General features: G+C 45.8%; 1 protein-coding gene across 1 annotated transcript in view; it reads right to left on the bottom strand.

Annotated features, from left to right (window-relative positions):
- Positions 1-9785, bottom strand: part of MED13L (mediator complex subunit 13L) — a 168831-nt gene extending 159046 nt beyond the window's left edge. The window contains exon 1 of the mRNA XM_014894595.2: positions 9573-9785. Coding sequence (XP_014750081.2) covers positions 9573-9644 — 72 coding nt within the window. The 5' untranslated portion in view covers positions 9645-9785. The remainder of the gene's footprint in view (positions 1-9572) is intronic.
- Positions 9786-14117: the final 4332 nt, after the last annotated feature.

The raw sequence follows: 14117 nt of genomic DNA, 5'->3' as shown, positions 1-14117 counted from the left end.
CGGCACTTCCACACACGTGTCCTGCTGGCTCTTGCACCAACACAGCCACACGAAATGGGAAGGTGCTGTGCCAGAATCCCATCACCAGGAGTGAGAAAGGGAAACGGGAAAGCCAATCTGCACAACAAAACCGAACAGGCAGGAACCTGGGGTTCAGAGGATGCATAAAATGTATCCATTTCCAAACATCTGCCCAGCAAAGCCATGGCAGCCAAAAGTAACACGGCATGAGTGGATTTGATTTGGTTTGGGTGTCATTACTGGGAAAAGAGGAAGAAGTGGACTTGATCTTAGAGCTCTTTTCCAACCTCAATAATTCTACATGGAATGAAGTTTGCCCCCGGCAGAGCTGAACATTTACCCCATAGGCTGTATGGAAGCACACAATGCCTGGAAGCAAAATGCCATCTCCAAGACAAAAGACAGAAGGAATTGAAGAAATTCTTTTCATATTACCAAACCCTAGGTTTAGATAGTGACCCACCCCACAGCTCAAGTCACAGACACTATTTTACTGAAAGGCATCTCTGAGTTCTCCATCACTTCAGCCAGTTTGTTCACAAAAGGGAATCGATTGTATTTTAACTTCCGAGTAGATGGCTGAAAACAGCTAATAAAATGGAAACTATCACTGCAAACTTCAATAGCACACCACAAAAAAAAGCAAATAAAGATGCAAGCAGTCAGAGTATCCCTCCCTAGTCTTCATGCAGAGTGAATGATGAGGTTTGCAAGTCCCCTTCAGAAAGAATGAGAACTGACTGCCTATTTTCCGAATTTAAAAGTCCCCTCTTGGAGAAAGCTGGACTATAGAAAAGCAGTCTAACACGTGAAAAAAAAATGACAAAAGCAAATCTGCAAGAAAACAAAGGAATCTTTTCTATTCTTCCCACATTTAACTTTCTTATCTAGATTTTTTTAACCTGAAAGAGGAAGGAAATGTCAAACATCAGAGTCATACAATGGACTATCAGCTGTTTCCCAAACCAAGTAATCTGACATACGGGCAGAGAAAAAAGTGGGGGAGGGTGGGCTGGAGGAAGTAACAACCCGAGCAGAGTAAACTTTGGCACAGTGAGTTAAAGAATGCAGTTCCCTTTCTTCCATTACACAAAAAGCTGCACCGAAGACTCAGAACATTCCTGTGCCCCACATCTGAGCAGCACAACAGCTCCCACGGGTTTACAGCTGTGTCCATGCCCGCCCTGCCCAGCAAAGCTCGGTTTTAACCCATGTCCCTCCCTGCCCTGCACACCTCACTCCCTTCCCAAAGGGGCCCATCCCAGGCTCCTGCTCTGGGACAGGGAGGCAGGAACAGCCCAGGAATCCCATCCCCCAGCCCCGGTTCTTCATCGCTGTCCTCATCACTGACACCCAGGAATGCCCAGCTTGTCAGGAGCAGCCAAAATCCCTCAGTCCTTCAGAACCCACCACCTGGAGAATCCTGGTGTATGAATCTTCTGTAATATGGAAAGCAGTAAATAAAGCCACTACATGACTGGTCATGTAGATTCCCTTTGCCAGCTCTCTCACTGTCATTCCTGCGAAGACAAGAATCCAGCACCTCCTGCCAGAAGGGAATTATGGAAATTCACAGAAAGCTCCAGTCAAAATTTTATTAAAATGCACACAGAAAATTAATAACCAGAAACACTGGGCTAAAACTGAGAGCAGCTCTTTCAGAACAAAGTATTTTTATCAATCAACCTTTTCTCTCAGCAAAGAAACTACTCTTTTTATAAAAACACTTAACATGGCCACTACAAAATATTCCTGGAATTAATTTTGTGTCTCACCAGAGCTGCCTACAAATCCAGTAACATTGTAGACATACATGAAGTGAGACTCATAAAAGTCCAACAGTAATAGACTGTAGATATATTAAACTAGGTTTGAAAACTTCTTAGTAAACCAGAGACTCCTAAAAGTAAAAAGTCAGGAGTCTGTAACGTAAAAAACCAACACATTTTGAAACTTACATCTCATAGCTGTCAGCTATGAATGCATCGTTATCAAAAACTGGAAGTTTGCCAATGTCTGGTCAGTAGGTAAAGAAGAGTTTTCCTTTAAATTTTGCTTTCAGTCCTCTGTTCTCACAAAATATTGTATTTTATGGGCAAATATGGAGTCATAAGAACAGGCAACCACAAGGCCCTGACCACAACATAGCTCTTTCAAAGCTAAAAGATGAATGAAATAAAGTTTTACTGAACAAGCTTTAAATTTCCTTCTCTAAGACACGGATTGTGGTTACAAAGCCACTTTGATCTCTGTTCAATCCACGCCACTGCCAAAACGTGGTGGGGAGAGAGGAATGAGGGGAACAGAGCTGCCTTGGGAGACAGAAGGGGGAAAGATTTTCACTAGGTCAGTTCCACACTCCAGGCTTAAATATGAATTTATGGACCTTTCTGGAGTCACCAAAGCATGGGAGAAGAGTGAAGTGGGAGGAACAAAAGTGAAAGAGAGGAGGGAAAAAACCTCAAATTTTCCCCTCTGTAATCATAATTTTCAAAACCAAGAATACACTAAGCTGCAACATTGGCTGATTAAAGAAAGGTGAGGTAAGTGCCTCACAAGAAGTGATACAGAAATACATGTGTCACATCTTATTACTTTTGCAATTTCAGAAGCCTAGCCATTTTTCTCCATTTTCATAAGCTGATTAAATACATTCCTTAATATAGGGACAAGGTCATTGTGTACGTTTCAGCTCATCTGTGTTAGTCACATAAATGTAAATATTGCCTCAGGGCACCTTATACAACAGCACCACACAATAAAATTCCCCATATCAAAGAAACAAAAGCAAGGATGCCACTAAAAGCTCCAGCCACGTTTCCACATGTACTACTGCAATTCTGCTCATGGATTAAGCCACATATGACTCAATGAGAAACAACACATTTTTACAGATTAAGGTAGAAAGTGAGAGACAGAATTCATCCAAATTAATCAAAATTCAGAGCATAAACCAAAGGAAAGATTGCTTAAATCTTGTACATTTGTGAATAAGGCAGCTCCTTACTATATGAGGAAATGCTGAGAAGCCTCTCAATGTGAAAAGCTAAACTTCCTCCCTGGTATTGGAGCAGGTTCTGCTCAGCCCTTGTTACAATTTTGCAGTGTTGGGATCACACTAATGCACAGCTCTGTAACGAGCTGGGCCACAGCAGGAAACAACACAAGCTGTCATTGCCAGTATCCCAGTCCCCTTATCCCTGTGCTGTGCTCTCACTCCACCACTGTGTGCACAGGGAGCCTAACACCAGCTTTTAGTCATATTTTGAGGCCTGCAGAGCAGAATATTTTTATTAGCTGGTTTCTCTTTAAAACTACCAGTTGATGTAGTCAGGGAACTCAAGGAAAGAGGATCTATTTTTAAAGCAATACTTTGAGTTCAAAATGAAAGCAGTGGAACAGGCTGGTCTGAGGAACAAAGATGCCCCCATGTAAACACACACTCCTTATAAGCAAATCTTCTGGATTTGGGTTGGGATCTTCTGTTGGAAACACTTGTGCACTTTTAAAACTGGCAAGTTAATACTAAAACAAGCATGTTTTCAGTCAGAGCAGTATTTTTGCTTATTATTTGTGTTACTATGGCATCAACAAGATGCAAATGCCACCGTGACAGACTCTACACAACGAAGTGCACGACTCACCCACAGAACAGTAAATGAACATACACAGACTCCAAAGTTTTGTATAAAGTACATTTGTCAGCCTTAACACCAGTGGGAACAGCCCAATCACCTATCCAGTGTTACTGGGCTGTCCAGAGGATCCCACACAAGCTCAGGAAAAGTGGTTTTGTAGGTCTGTGGACATCAACTGTCACCTTCCACAGCTGGAAGAAAAAAAACAAAGGACATACATTTATAATGAGGTGATCCTGGCATACACTGGAGCCAGCACTCAAGGAAAAAGAAAAGGCAAAGAGGGAGCAGGTGTAACAGCAGGGAGACGATGAAGGAATGCACCAAGGTGCCAACCATTCCAGTCATGGGATCAGAGAAAAAATTTGTAGGCGCATCCCTGCTCCAATCAGAGCAAAACCCAAAACCTGATCAAAGTGTGCTGCCACAGCTAAGGATGCAAAAGTAGACTGGGGCAGGTGGGGAGGTGGGTGTAATACCATAGAGACATGAAGGAAAGTGGAGACAACAGGTGCATTCTCACCCAGTGAACAGGAAGCTTCAAACCAGCCCCGGTGTTCACCCCATCACAAAGTGCTACAGCCCCCTAACACTGATGGAGTTTGGTATTTAAAAGCAGTGCATCTGCATACAAACATATCCTTGCATGTAATGCTTCTGAGACCTAGAGAGATGAAAAAAATTAAAACAAAATCCATAAAGATTCCTTCTTCTAATGACCAAGGTTACTCAAGTTAACACACTCAGCAAATATATCTCATATGCACCACACTTTTTTTTTCCAGCAAAGATCAAAACCTTCAGTTTCTTTAGATTTTCTTCAAAAGAACTGCATTGTCCAGAAAGAAAATAATAGAAGAAAGGATTAAAAAGTTCTATCTGTAGATCTTTCTTTATTCTTTCATATGAGGAAGCACTCTCAGAAGAAGGCAAAAAAATTCAAGATCAAATGAGTCAGGGTGGGGAGAGTGTTTGAGAACTGGGGTTATGATGTCAATTCTGTATTAAAAATGCAGAGAAATAGAAAAACCTATTTCCAGATAGTGTTACAGTAAATTAAAATTCTTGTTGCTAAGATGTAGTTACATAGGACTTTTTTTAATACATCACCCTAATATTTGAGTGTTAACTTTGTTATGTTGATGTTCCCAACACCCATCACACCACCAGAATCAGGACACAGTCTCTGGGGAAGGATTCCCAGCTCCAGGAAATGTGCACACTCACAAGATACTCAGGATATCAAGGAAACCTCACTCAAATATTTCTTAGTGATTAGCTTGGGCACACCTAGTCTGAGCTGCAAATGTCACTCCTGCACCCTCCATTTTCTTTGGGAATATTCTGAAAAGGTTGGTTACCCAACAGATCCCTCCAGTCCCCTGCTGGAGCTGGGCACGCTGACTGAACATCACTGTCCCAATCTCTTTGCAAATCTGGGTCTGTTCTTTTCCAACCCTCTCCCTGGCACATCTCATTAAACTGTCAAATACTCTGACAGGACATAATAAAAACCTACCACTGAAGTGATTTAAAACCTGAAATAATCTTTTATTAGCAAGAAGTGAACAAGCTTTCTAATGTCATCTCTCTACTTCTGTCTTGTTACCTAATAAAATTCAGGATAAAGATAACTAGAGAATCAAATACTTTTGCACAACTTGAGAGGTTAATTCCATTTCTTAATTATTTATGCATGTAAATTCACACCTACATAAAATTCCAAACAAGCAAGATAGACACTGTGCAGTGCTGTAACATCCAGCATGCCAAAATCCCAGCCCACTGCTCGGAGCACTGCATTTATGAAAACACAACAAGCAAGGACTACTGGTTAATTCACTACTACTGAAGGCATTGAGCAATCAACATTTACTATGAAGTCCTTTACTGAAAGTTATGCAACACCAAGGAATAGCTCACAGCAGCCTCTGCACCCTTCACTTTCTGATGCCATGAAGAACCTTCAGGAGAACAATCCAAACACCACCTCAGGTTGCTTTAATTCCTTTTATTTTATTCTGGACACGTCAACAAACCTCACTGATCAAAGGGGACAACTTCTGTTCCTGGATGTGAACTGCAAAAAGCAACAGTAGCGACTGCCTTCACTGTTTGTAACTTTGCCTTTTAAACGAAAACAAACAATTCCCACTGCCCTGACCCTTCCGGCAGCAGGTTTCTGTAGGGAATGCATTTATACAAGAACATGGGACATCTTCCATAGCACCTTCTATAACCTGGTCTCATTTCCCAAGGACACAGTCTTGTCTTTTCTAGCATGAAGATTCCTACAGTACCAAACCTTTCTCCCTCATGAAAGCTCCTGCAAATTTCAGGTCATTCCTGACACCCTTGGCTGTACTCTTTCCAGCTGCAGTATATTCAGAGTTATGCAACTTCATCCCAACTTTCCGAGACTGACTTGTGCCTTTGGATCCACCATGGCAGCAAAGCCATACAGTTGAGGAAACACCTTTATGCAAGCCCTCGCTGTCATATAAGTAACCCTTACTCATAGGAAAAGTCAAATTAATTTCAGTAAGACTACTTTTATGATTAAGGATTATTCACAGGAAGACTGCTTGCCAGCTGAGGCAGAAGTTTTAACACAAAGCATATTACCTCAGAACATTTTGTCTCTAAATAGTTATTAGACAGCTCTTAATTAGTATTTAAATAAACTGGCCCATACAATGGCTTATTAAATACTGTTTATCAAAACAGACATTCTTTTCAGAAGCACCAGCAGACATTTTGACTACAGCAAAAACAGTGAGGATAAATACAATTTTTCCTACTGTTGTGCTAGGATCAGCAAATTCAGACAGAAAGTGTATTTTTAATGAGCAAGGCTATTATACCTAGCAGATTAAACAAGTTATTTGAGGAGTACTCTGATGACAAAGATGCAAACCCGCCCTTCCATCACCTTACTGAGAAAGGCTCCGTGCTTGGAGCAGGACTGGGGATGTCTTTGTGCAGTCTGGCTGGGGGATTTTGCCTGCCCGAGCACACTGACATTAACCCATTTTCCAGAACCCCACAGGCACACTGGTGCTGCCAATGCTGCCATCCAGAGGGACACGCTGTGGAACCCAGCTCTGCCGGCCCAGCACCACCCCCAGCACCTGCAGAGTCAAAAGTAACTTTAAAACCTTCCCTTCAGACCCTGCCCTCCCCTCCAGTGACACATTCTGAGCCCAGAGCACTGAGGGCCTCCACAGTTTTTGGACATCATTGATAAAAGAGAATCAGTTACTAAAAGCTTTTAGAAAACACTTCCCATCAAAAGGTTCCGAAGCAGCAAAGGCTCCTAACCTCTCTAGTGGGTCCTACAGCTGACAGAAGAACAGAAACCATGAATTGTTAAACCAACCCAAATCCACCACAGCAACCAGACAGAGCTGGCACAGAGCTCTGGCTTCTCCAGGGCAGGGAGACAGCATTCCTGCTTCCACAAAACAAATGTCTGTGGCAAGAAATATTATTTAACCATGAACAAACAGTATCATGATAGACTATAATTATTTCAGAACTGTAATTCTCCAGTCACGAACATTTCTTTGTGATTCACACACAAAACAAAGCCTGCAGTTGAAAAACTCCCAACTTCTAATAGCAGAATCAATTTTCAAAATATTTGTAATCTACTTCGCTCCTAAAGAATGAATGGATTCCCACCAACTACTGGTTTAGATTTTGTTCTGTTACACTGAAAATAAAAATGATTAGCAAAAGCTTCTCTAACTAGCAATCCAGACTACTGTAGCTTTAACACTTCATAAATTTTGAAATTAATATGACAATCTGAGGTTAAAGGGTCAATGGTGCTGGCCACCTATTTCCAGTCAGCATTTCCATTTTCAATATCTTTCTCTGCTACACAAATTCCAAAAAAAACCCTAACACAATATGAAATAAATCCTGCAAATAGTTTTCACATAGACTGCATTTTAAAAATACTACTACTTGGCTCCTTTTTTGGCTTTTTTTTTATGTTTGTTTGTAGAGCCAGAATAAAAAAGAGTTTCATACACAGCACCACATTAAGGCACAGATACCTCCCACGAAATTACACGGGAGATTAAAGGGTTGCACATTAAACTCATTATTATTAAAGCCACTTGCAAAAGAATTTCGTTAAACTTATTTCAGTGATATTGCACACCCATTTAAAACGGAACATTTCCCTAGCCTAGTCAGGTGGGAGAAAAAAAAAAAGCAACCAAACCACAATAACTATGAAATAGCTTCACTTTATAATTTATGCTAATTGCATGCCAACAATTATTTTTAACAGTGACAGATTTGCAGATTGCAACTGCAGGAGAAGTTCCGCCTCTCCAAACACACACTCCAGTCTGCATTAATGAACGGGGACTTCACAACTCTGCGAGGAGCAAACCCTCCACTGCCTCCCTTCTACAATCAGATACGATTGTTCCCTTCATGCTTCCCGATTTATTTTCCTCCCTGGCTAAGCGCAGCGTAGTCAAAATCACCATAACAATCCCCCAAATCACCCTTCCTGCATCTCGATACACAGAGCACTGCTACATATTTATAAATATTACTACGTGCCTTCACACAGAAACACCGATACAAACTTACATAACACAACACTTCAATAAAAAGCCGAAGTAAGAAATGTATCATTCTCACAGAACAAGCTCTTGGGACAGCTTTCCAGAAGTGGAAGACTACGGCTCCTGTCCCAGATTCTTAGAAGGTAGGAGCAAAATATGCACCAAACATATGTAAAATTAAAAAAAAAAAAATGAGGCAAAAATAACAAATGTACTACAATAAAGCTAAAAAGCATAAAACAAGGAGCTTGATCATTTGATTTCTAAGTAATTTCCTTTTTTTCCTCTCTCCTTATTTTCATAAGGGAGCTAAAAACAATCTCTTCCGTTCCATCAGAAGAACATATGCACCCACCTCCAATTCTGGCAGAGCTCTGCTGCGGGGAGGGGGCACCCACCACAACCCTTTCACACATGCTACCCCCAAAGTTGCATCACAAGGTTTTAACTCCACCACACCACGCACTGAACAAGTCCCTCCTCCCCTCCGACATTATCCCTGTAGCACGGGAAGGCTCCCGATGATCCAGCAGCCCTCTTGCTCACTCAGCTGTTGCCCAGACAGAAGGGATAATGTTCCTGTGCGTGCCAGGTAAAATAAAGCACGGTATTTCCAAATAACTTTGCCATTACGCACAAATTGTTTTCGCATTTTAAATTTAAATTGCCAATTTATAGCCAGCCAAAACTGATACCGTGATTTTCGCAACATTAAACCACGCAATCCACGTCGGAAGTTCCCAGTGAGATGGGCAGACGGCATCTATGCAAATAATCCGGCACACTACTGTCAGCCGCTGTTGTTCTTCAGAGAAGAAAAAATTTAAAGGTTTGGATTTTTTTTTTTTTAACCTCTTGCCCCCAAGCACGATGTGTGCAAAGAGGAGAGCAGGCTGTAACAGCAGCTGACACGCCGTCACAGGAGCCCAGAGCTAAGTCCGACAGACGATCACACTACATGAGCGTTCGCTGCTGCTGAAATGGCGTTTGTCATTGTGAGAGGAGAGAAAACCCCCCGGTTCGGTGGCACAAAGCACACAGGGCACGGAGTGCCAAGGGAGGCGGGGAGAAGAGCCTGTTTACCCAGGGAAGATGGTCGTGCAGGGGACACAGAGCCGTCCCCTCCCCGCTCTCCAGCTGCGAGCGCGATACACGGACCCGCAGCAAACCACGCTAAGGAGCAAAATAAACACGGGGATCGGGCCGGGGGAGGGGCCAGCGCAGGAGCAGCCCCGGGCCCTGCCTATAAACCCCCGGCAGCTGCTCCCGACCGGCAAACCCGGCGCGGAGCCACCCCTGGGCACCCACCCGCCCGCTCACTCACCAGCGAGAAGAGGTTGGAGTGACAGTCCTCCAGGCTGGCCCCGTTCGCCACCCAGTTCGCCGCCGCAGTCATGATCCTCGGCGAGCCGGGCCGCCACGGCGGGGCATGTCTGGGGGGACGGCCGGGGGGCGAGGGGCAAGGCGGGCGACCCCCGGGGCGACCCCCGTCACTGCCCGGGGCGGCCGCCGCGCTCCGGCCCCTCGGCCCCGCGGGGCCCCGCGGCCGGGAGGGGACGCGCTGAGGCCGGGGCGGGCGCGCTGCTCCTCGCTACCCGCCCCCGCGCCGATAATCCTCGAGCCGGGAGGCCCTTCTCCGGTGTAAGCAGGGGGGACGCGTCCCCCGCTCCTCCAGGCCAGGAGAAGAAGAGGAGGAAGGGGGGGCCCGGGGCCGCCCTTCCGCGTCCAGGTGCGGCCCCCCCGGGCCGGGGGTCGCGCGGAGGGCGGCGGGTCCGTGCGGGACGCGGTGCGGGCGAGGCGAAGGGGGGTCCCGGTCCCGGCCCCGTGCGGAGGCGGCGACGGGCGGGGGGCGCTGTGTCCCCTCCCCGCCCCGCCCGGCCGCCCCTCGCTGCTGCCGCCGCTGGCTGTGCGTGGATGGTGTTTTCCTCCTCCTCCTCCCGCTGCTGCCGCCGCCGGCGCCGCCGCCTCGTCGGCGCTGCCCGCGGGGTGACGGCGGTGCGGGCGCGGCCCGGCCCGGGCAGTGAGCGCTGTCCGCCCGCGCTGTGCCGGCCGTGCCCGCGGCGGCCGCAGCTCCGCGCCCGCTCTGCCTCCTGCGCTCTGACAGCAATGGCGCCCGGGCCCGCACCGCGCCGCGCCATTGGCCCGCGCCGCACCACGTGACGCGGGCCCGGGGGCGGGGCGCCGGCGCCGGGGCGCCTCCCGCCGCCGCTGCGCTGCGCCCGCCGCCCGCCGGGGGCGCTCGGGAGCGGCGGGGCCGCGGGGGGGTCCCGGCTCCGGGCGCCGACCCTCGGAGCGGGATCGGCCGCTGACAGCGCCCCGGGCTGCGGCTGCGCCTCTGCCGCCGGAGCCAGGCTGGAGAGCACGACAAGCTTCTCCCCCAGACGGTGGTCGGGCACTGAACGGAATCCCCGGCGACCACTTAAAAGTCACGAAGTACCACAGGACGTAAGAAAACCAGTGACTTACTGGAAAAGGTGAAACAGAGTTTCACATTGTGATGTTAAAAGTTTACCAAAGGGGCGCTTTTTTTTTTTTTTTCTCCTCCAAATAAATAAAGAACTGATAAGGAAAGTTATCATTTACTGTCTCTGAACCAGACAGAGTTCTCTTATTAACCATTAAGGAAAAGCAAATAGAACAGATATGCTACCCAGACTTTTGGGAAAGGTTTTCTTTTCCTTCGGGCACTGCCCAGGCTCCCCAGGCAATGGGCACGGCCCCGAGGCTGCCAGAGCTCCAGGTGCACTTGGAATGCACAGGATGGGATTGTTGGGTGGCCCTGGCAGGGCCAGGAGCGGGACTGCATGATCCTGGTGCGTCCCTTCCACCTTGGGATATTCTGTGGCACGGGGACCATGTCCCGCTCGGGACGCCAGTCACGGGGGATCACGGTCCTGGCCATTCCGCGGTTCACCAGAGTTTCCCCAGCACCTGAGAGTAGTCAAGGTAATTTTAAAAACGCCTCAAAACTCGTTCATGGCCGCTGCAGCATCAGGACACGCCGAGCTCCCCTTCACAGCCAAGTTTAACCCCATGTTCTGCACAGCCCCGGAGCTGCACCGCACCCACCTGAAACAGCTTCAAAGACGGTGGGTGACGTTAGTTTTTATAAAGGGAGCTCGAAAACACCTCAGTTAGATAAACAAATGAAAATCATTCCCAAAGTAATCATGGTCTGGAGAAGAGCCACAGAATATCCTGAGTTGCAAGGGGCCCACAAGGACCATGGAGTCCAACTCTTAAGTCAGCACCCTGCAAGAAGATACTCGGTTTAAAACAGATAATTCATCACAAACAACGTTTTCACTGTAATGACCTGTTCATTTGAACCAGTGGAAGCAGATTTAGGCTCACCTGCCTGAGTTTCTCCCTCACTGGAGAGTTCCACTGGTGGTAGAAAGCAAATATTGTGCTTAACAGGTGAAGATATTGAGCATTTCAGCTTAAGCTTTAATACAGAAATGCAGCACGTTTTCAATTATGTGATTCAGTGGAAAAAGTTCTCACTCTGTGCTCAATAGCAGCTTTCTTTATCGTGATTTTAATCTCATTTAAGTGTCTTTTTTGCAATTTACTTTTCTTGGCAATAAATTAAGATTAGCATCTCTTGCAATGGCTGACTGGAGTTTGTTTGGATTTACCTCATGGTAACAAATCTCTCCCACAAACAGGCATCACATTTACCTGAATTACGTACACAGAGTGAGAGATGGAATTTAAGCTAAAAGAAAATTTCCATCCAGCTCAGAATTTTTCCTCTGTGTGTGTTTCCTCTGACAAATCCATGATCCATCCAATCCCTTCCCTGCCACACCAAGCAGGAATTCTAGCAAAGACTCGGCCTATACAGTGAGGAAAAATGTTTTCAAATACAAATTATTCCTGTTCAGTTACAATTGCAATTTATTCAGTCTAAGTGTCACAGCCTCAAAACTGCTTGTTACATCCTGGCACCCGCAATCAGGGAAGTACTTTGGCCCATGTTACTCCCCTTCCTTTTGGCACAAGTCTTATAAACAGAGAACACAATCTGACACTTGTAAATATGTCAAGCAATGTGTATTAACCAACCCCAAACCACATCCTTCCGCATTAAAATAGTACAGCCTTTGTAACTCCACTGCAGCACCACGCACCCATCCTATCACTACAGGAGGCCCAGGGACAACAAACCATTTGATGAAGTATCCATCCTATTTCTGGAATAAAAGAACATCCATTACCATGAAAAAAATTATTTTCTTATTATAGAAAATATTTTGGAATTGCAAATCATGTTATTACTTATCCAGATAAATACTGTGCAGGATTGGGCACTGCAGAATTCCTGTTCCTTCCATATGCTGCTTAGCTCCAAATGGCGTTTCCAGTCATCACCATTCCTCTTATCTGAATCTTTCAAGTAGTGATGACTTATGCTTTATTTTGTCAGGAAAATGTGGGGTCTAACAGATGATTCAGGTCCATTTTCATGAGGAGAAATGTTAACATACTCATACTGTGCTGTTTTGGCCACCTTCCAGTAGTCTTATGAATGTTAGATACTTTATAAATTAAAAATTGTGAAATCATAGAATGGCCTGAATTGTGAGGGGCCTTAAAGCTCATCCAGTGCCACTCCCTGCCATGGGCAGGGACACCTTCCCTTCACTGCCCCAGGTCGCTCCCAGCCCTATCCAAGCTGGCCTTGGACACTTCCAGGGATGGGGCAGCCACAGCTTCTCTGGGTGCCCTTCCCCATCCTCACCATAAGCAACTTCCTCCTATCATCTAATCTAAATCTCCCTTCTTTTAGCTTTACTAAAAATCGTGTAATGTAACTCAATTACCTCTTTTGTGGCAATATTCTGAAGTTGAGTAGTTGGTTCTTGCATTTTGGAAATGGTACCGGTCACACATTTTGACCATGGCCCTGTGCTGCCAAGTCCATTTTGGCTTTAAACTGAAAAAATAAAAAAAAGGATAACATTTCTTTTCAAGTATCCTTTGCCAGGTACTTAACTTTATATTGCATTCAGTTACCACAGAGAAGGGAAATCATTAGTCTAATCCTTCCCTTCCTAGTACCAAACTAGGGAAGTTCCCTTGCTGTCTCTGACAGCAGCGCTACTTCAAACAGAAACTGTTCCACTTAGATATCACACACAAGTGACACTTCCTTATGCATAATTACCTGAGATGGTATGTGGTGGAACATGTTCCCCAACTCAGGGCATTCCAGTTTTTTCCCCTGTTTTCTTTTACCTCTTTTCAAAAACCAATGTATATGAACAGTAACATTGGGGTTTCTACTATACAAAAATAACCATTTTTCTGTAGTGGGAAGATACAGCGTTAACTAATTCTGTCAATGGATTAATTTGCAATTCCAAAGTTTAGCCACTGAAAGTTCCCAGGCTCGTGGACATCAGCTGGGTCACACTCAGCCTTCAGCACACAGAGCTGGGAACGAGCCAGTCCTCACTTTGACAAAATTACTCCAAACAGTAATAGCCCAGCTTATTTCATTCTAGAACAACTTCCCAGAGCTCAGAGTAATGATGAAACCTGTTCTTCCAGGAGGATGGCTCAGCACTTCCATTGCCTTTGTTTTCACCAGCAGGTGCTGCTTAAGCCTCAAACTAGATATGGGGGAAGACACAAAGGTGTCACAAGGAAGCTCCAGCAAAGATGGAATGGCAAACAGGGGCTTGGCTTTGTTTTCTCCCAAAGTTTGGCCCCTCTGCTGTACGTGGAATCCATGGAGAGTTTCCTGGAGGAATACAAATGGCTGGAGCAGCAGGCTCAGACAGGGCTCTCCCAGCTCTGGGTGTAGAATTTGACCCTTCTCACAACAGGAGCAGAACTGGAGCTCAGCCAAGCTTTGTCC

This window comes from Sturnus vulgaris, chromosome 19, assembly GCF_052056855.1.
Source record: "Sturnus vulgaris isolate bStuVul1 chromosome 19, bStuVul1.hap1, whole genome shotgun sequence".
In the NCBI taxonomy this organism is placed as follows: Eukaryota; Metazoa; Chordata; class Aves; order Passeriformes; family Sturnidae; genus Sturnus; species Sturnus vulgaris.
The sequence above is the reverse complement of the archived record's forward strand: the minus strand, read 5'-3'. Positions and strand labels throughout refer to the sequence as shown.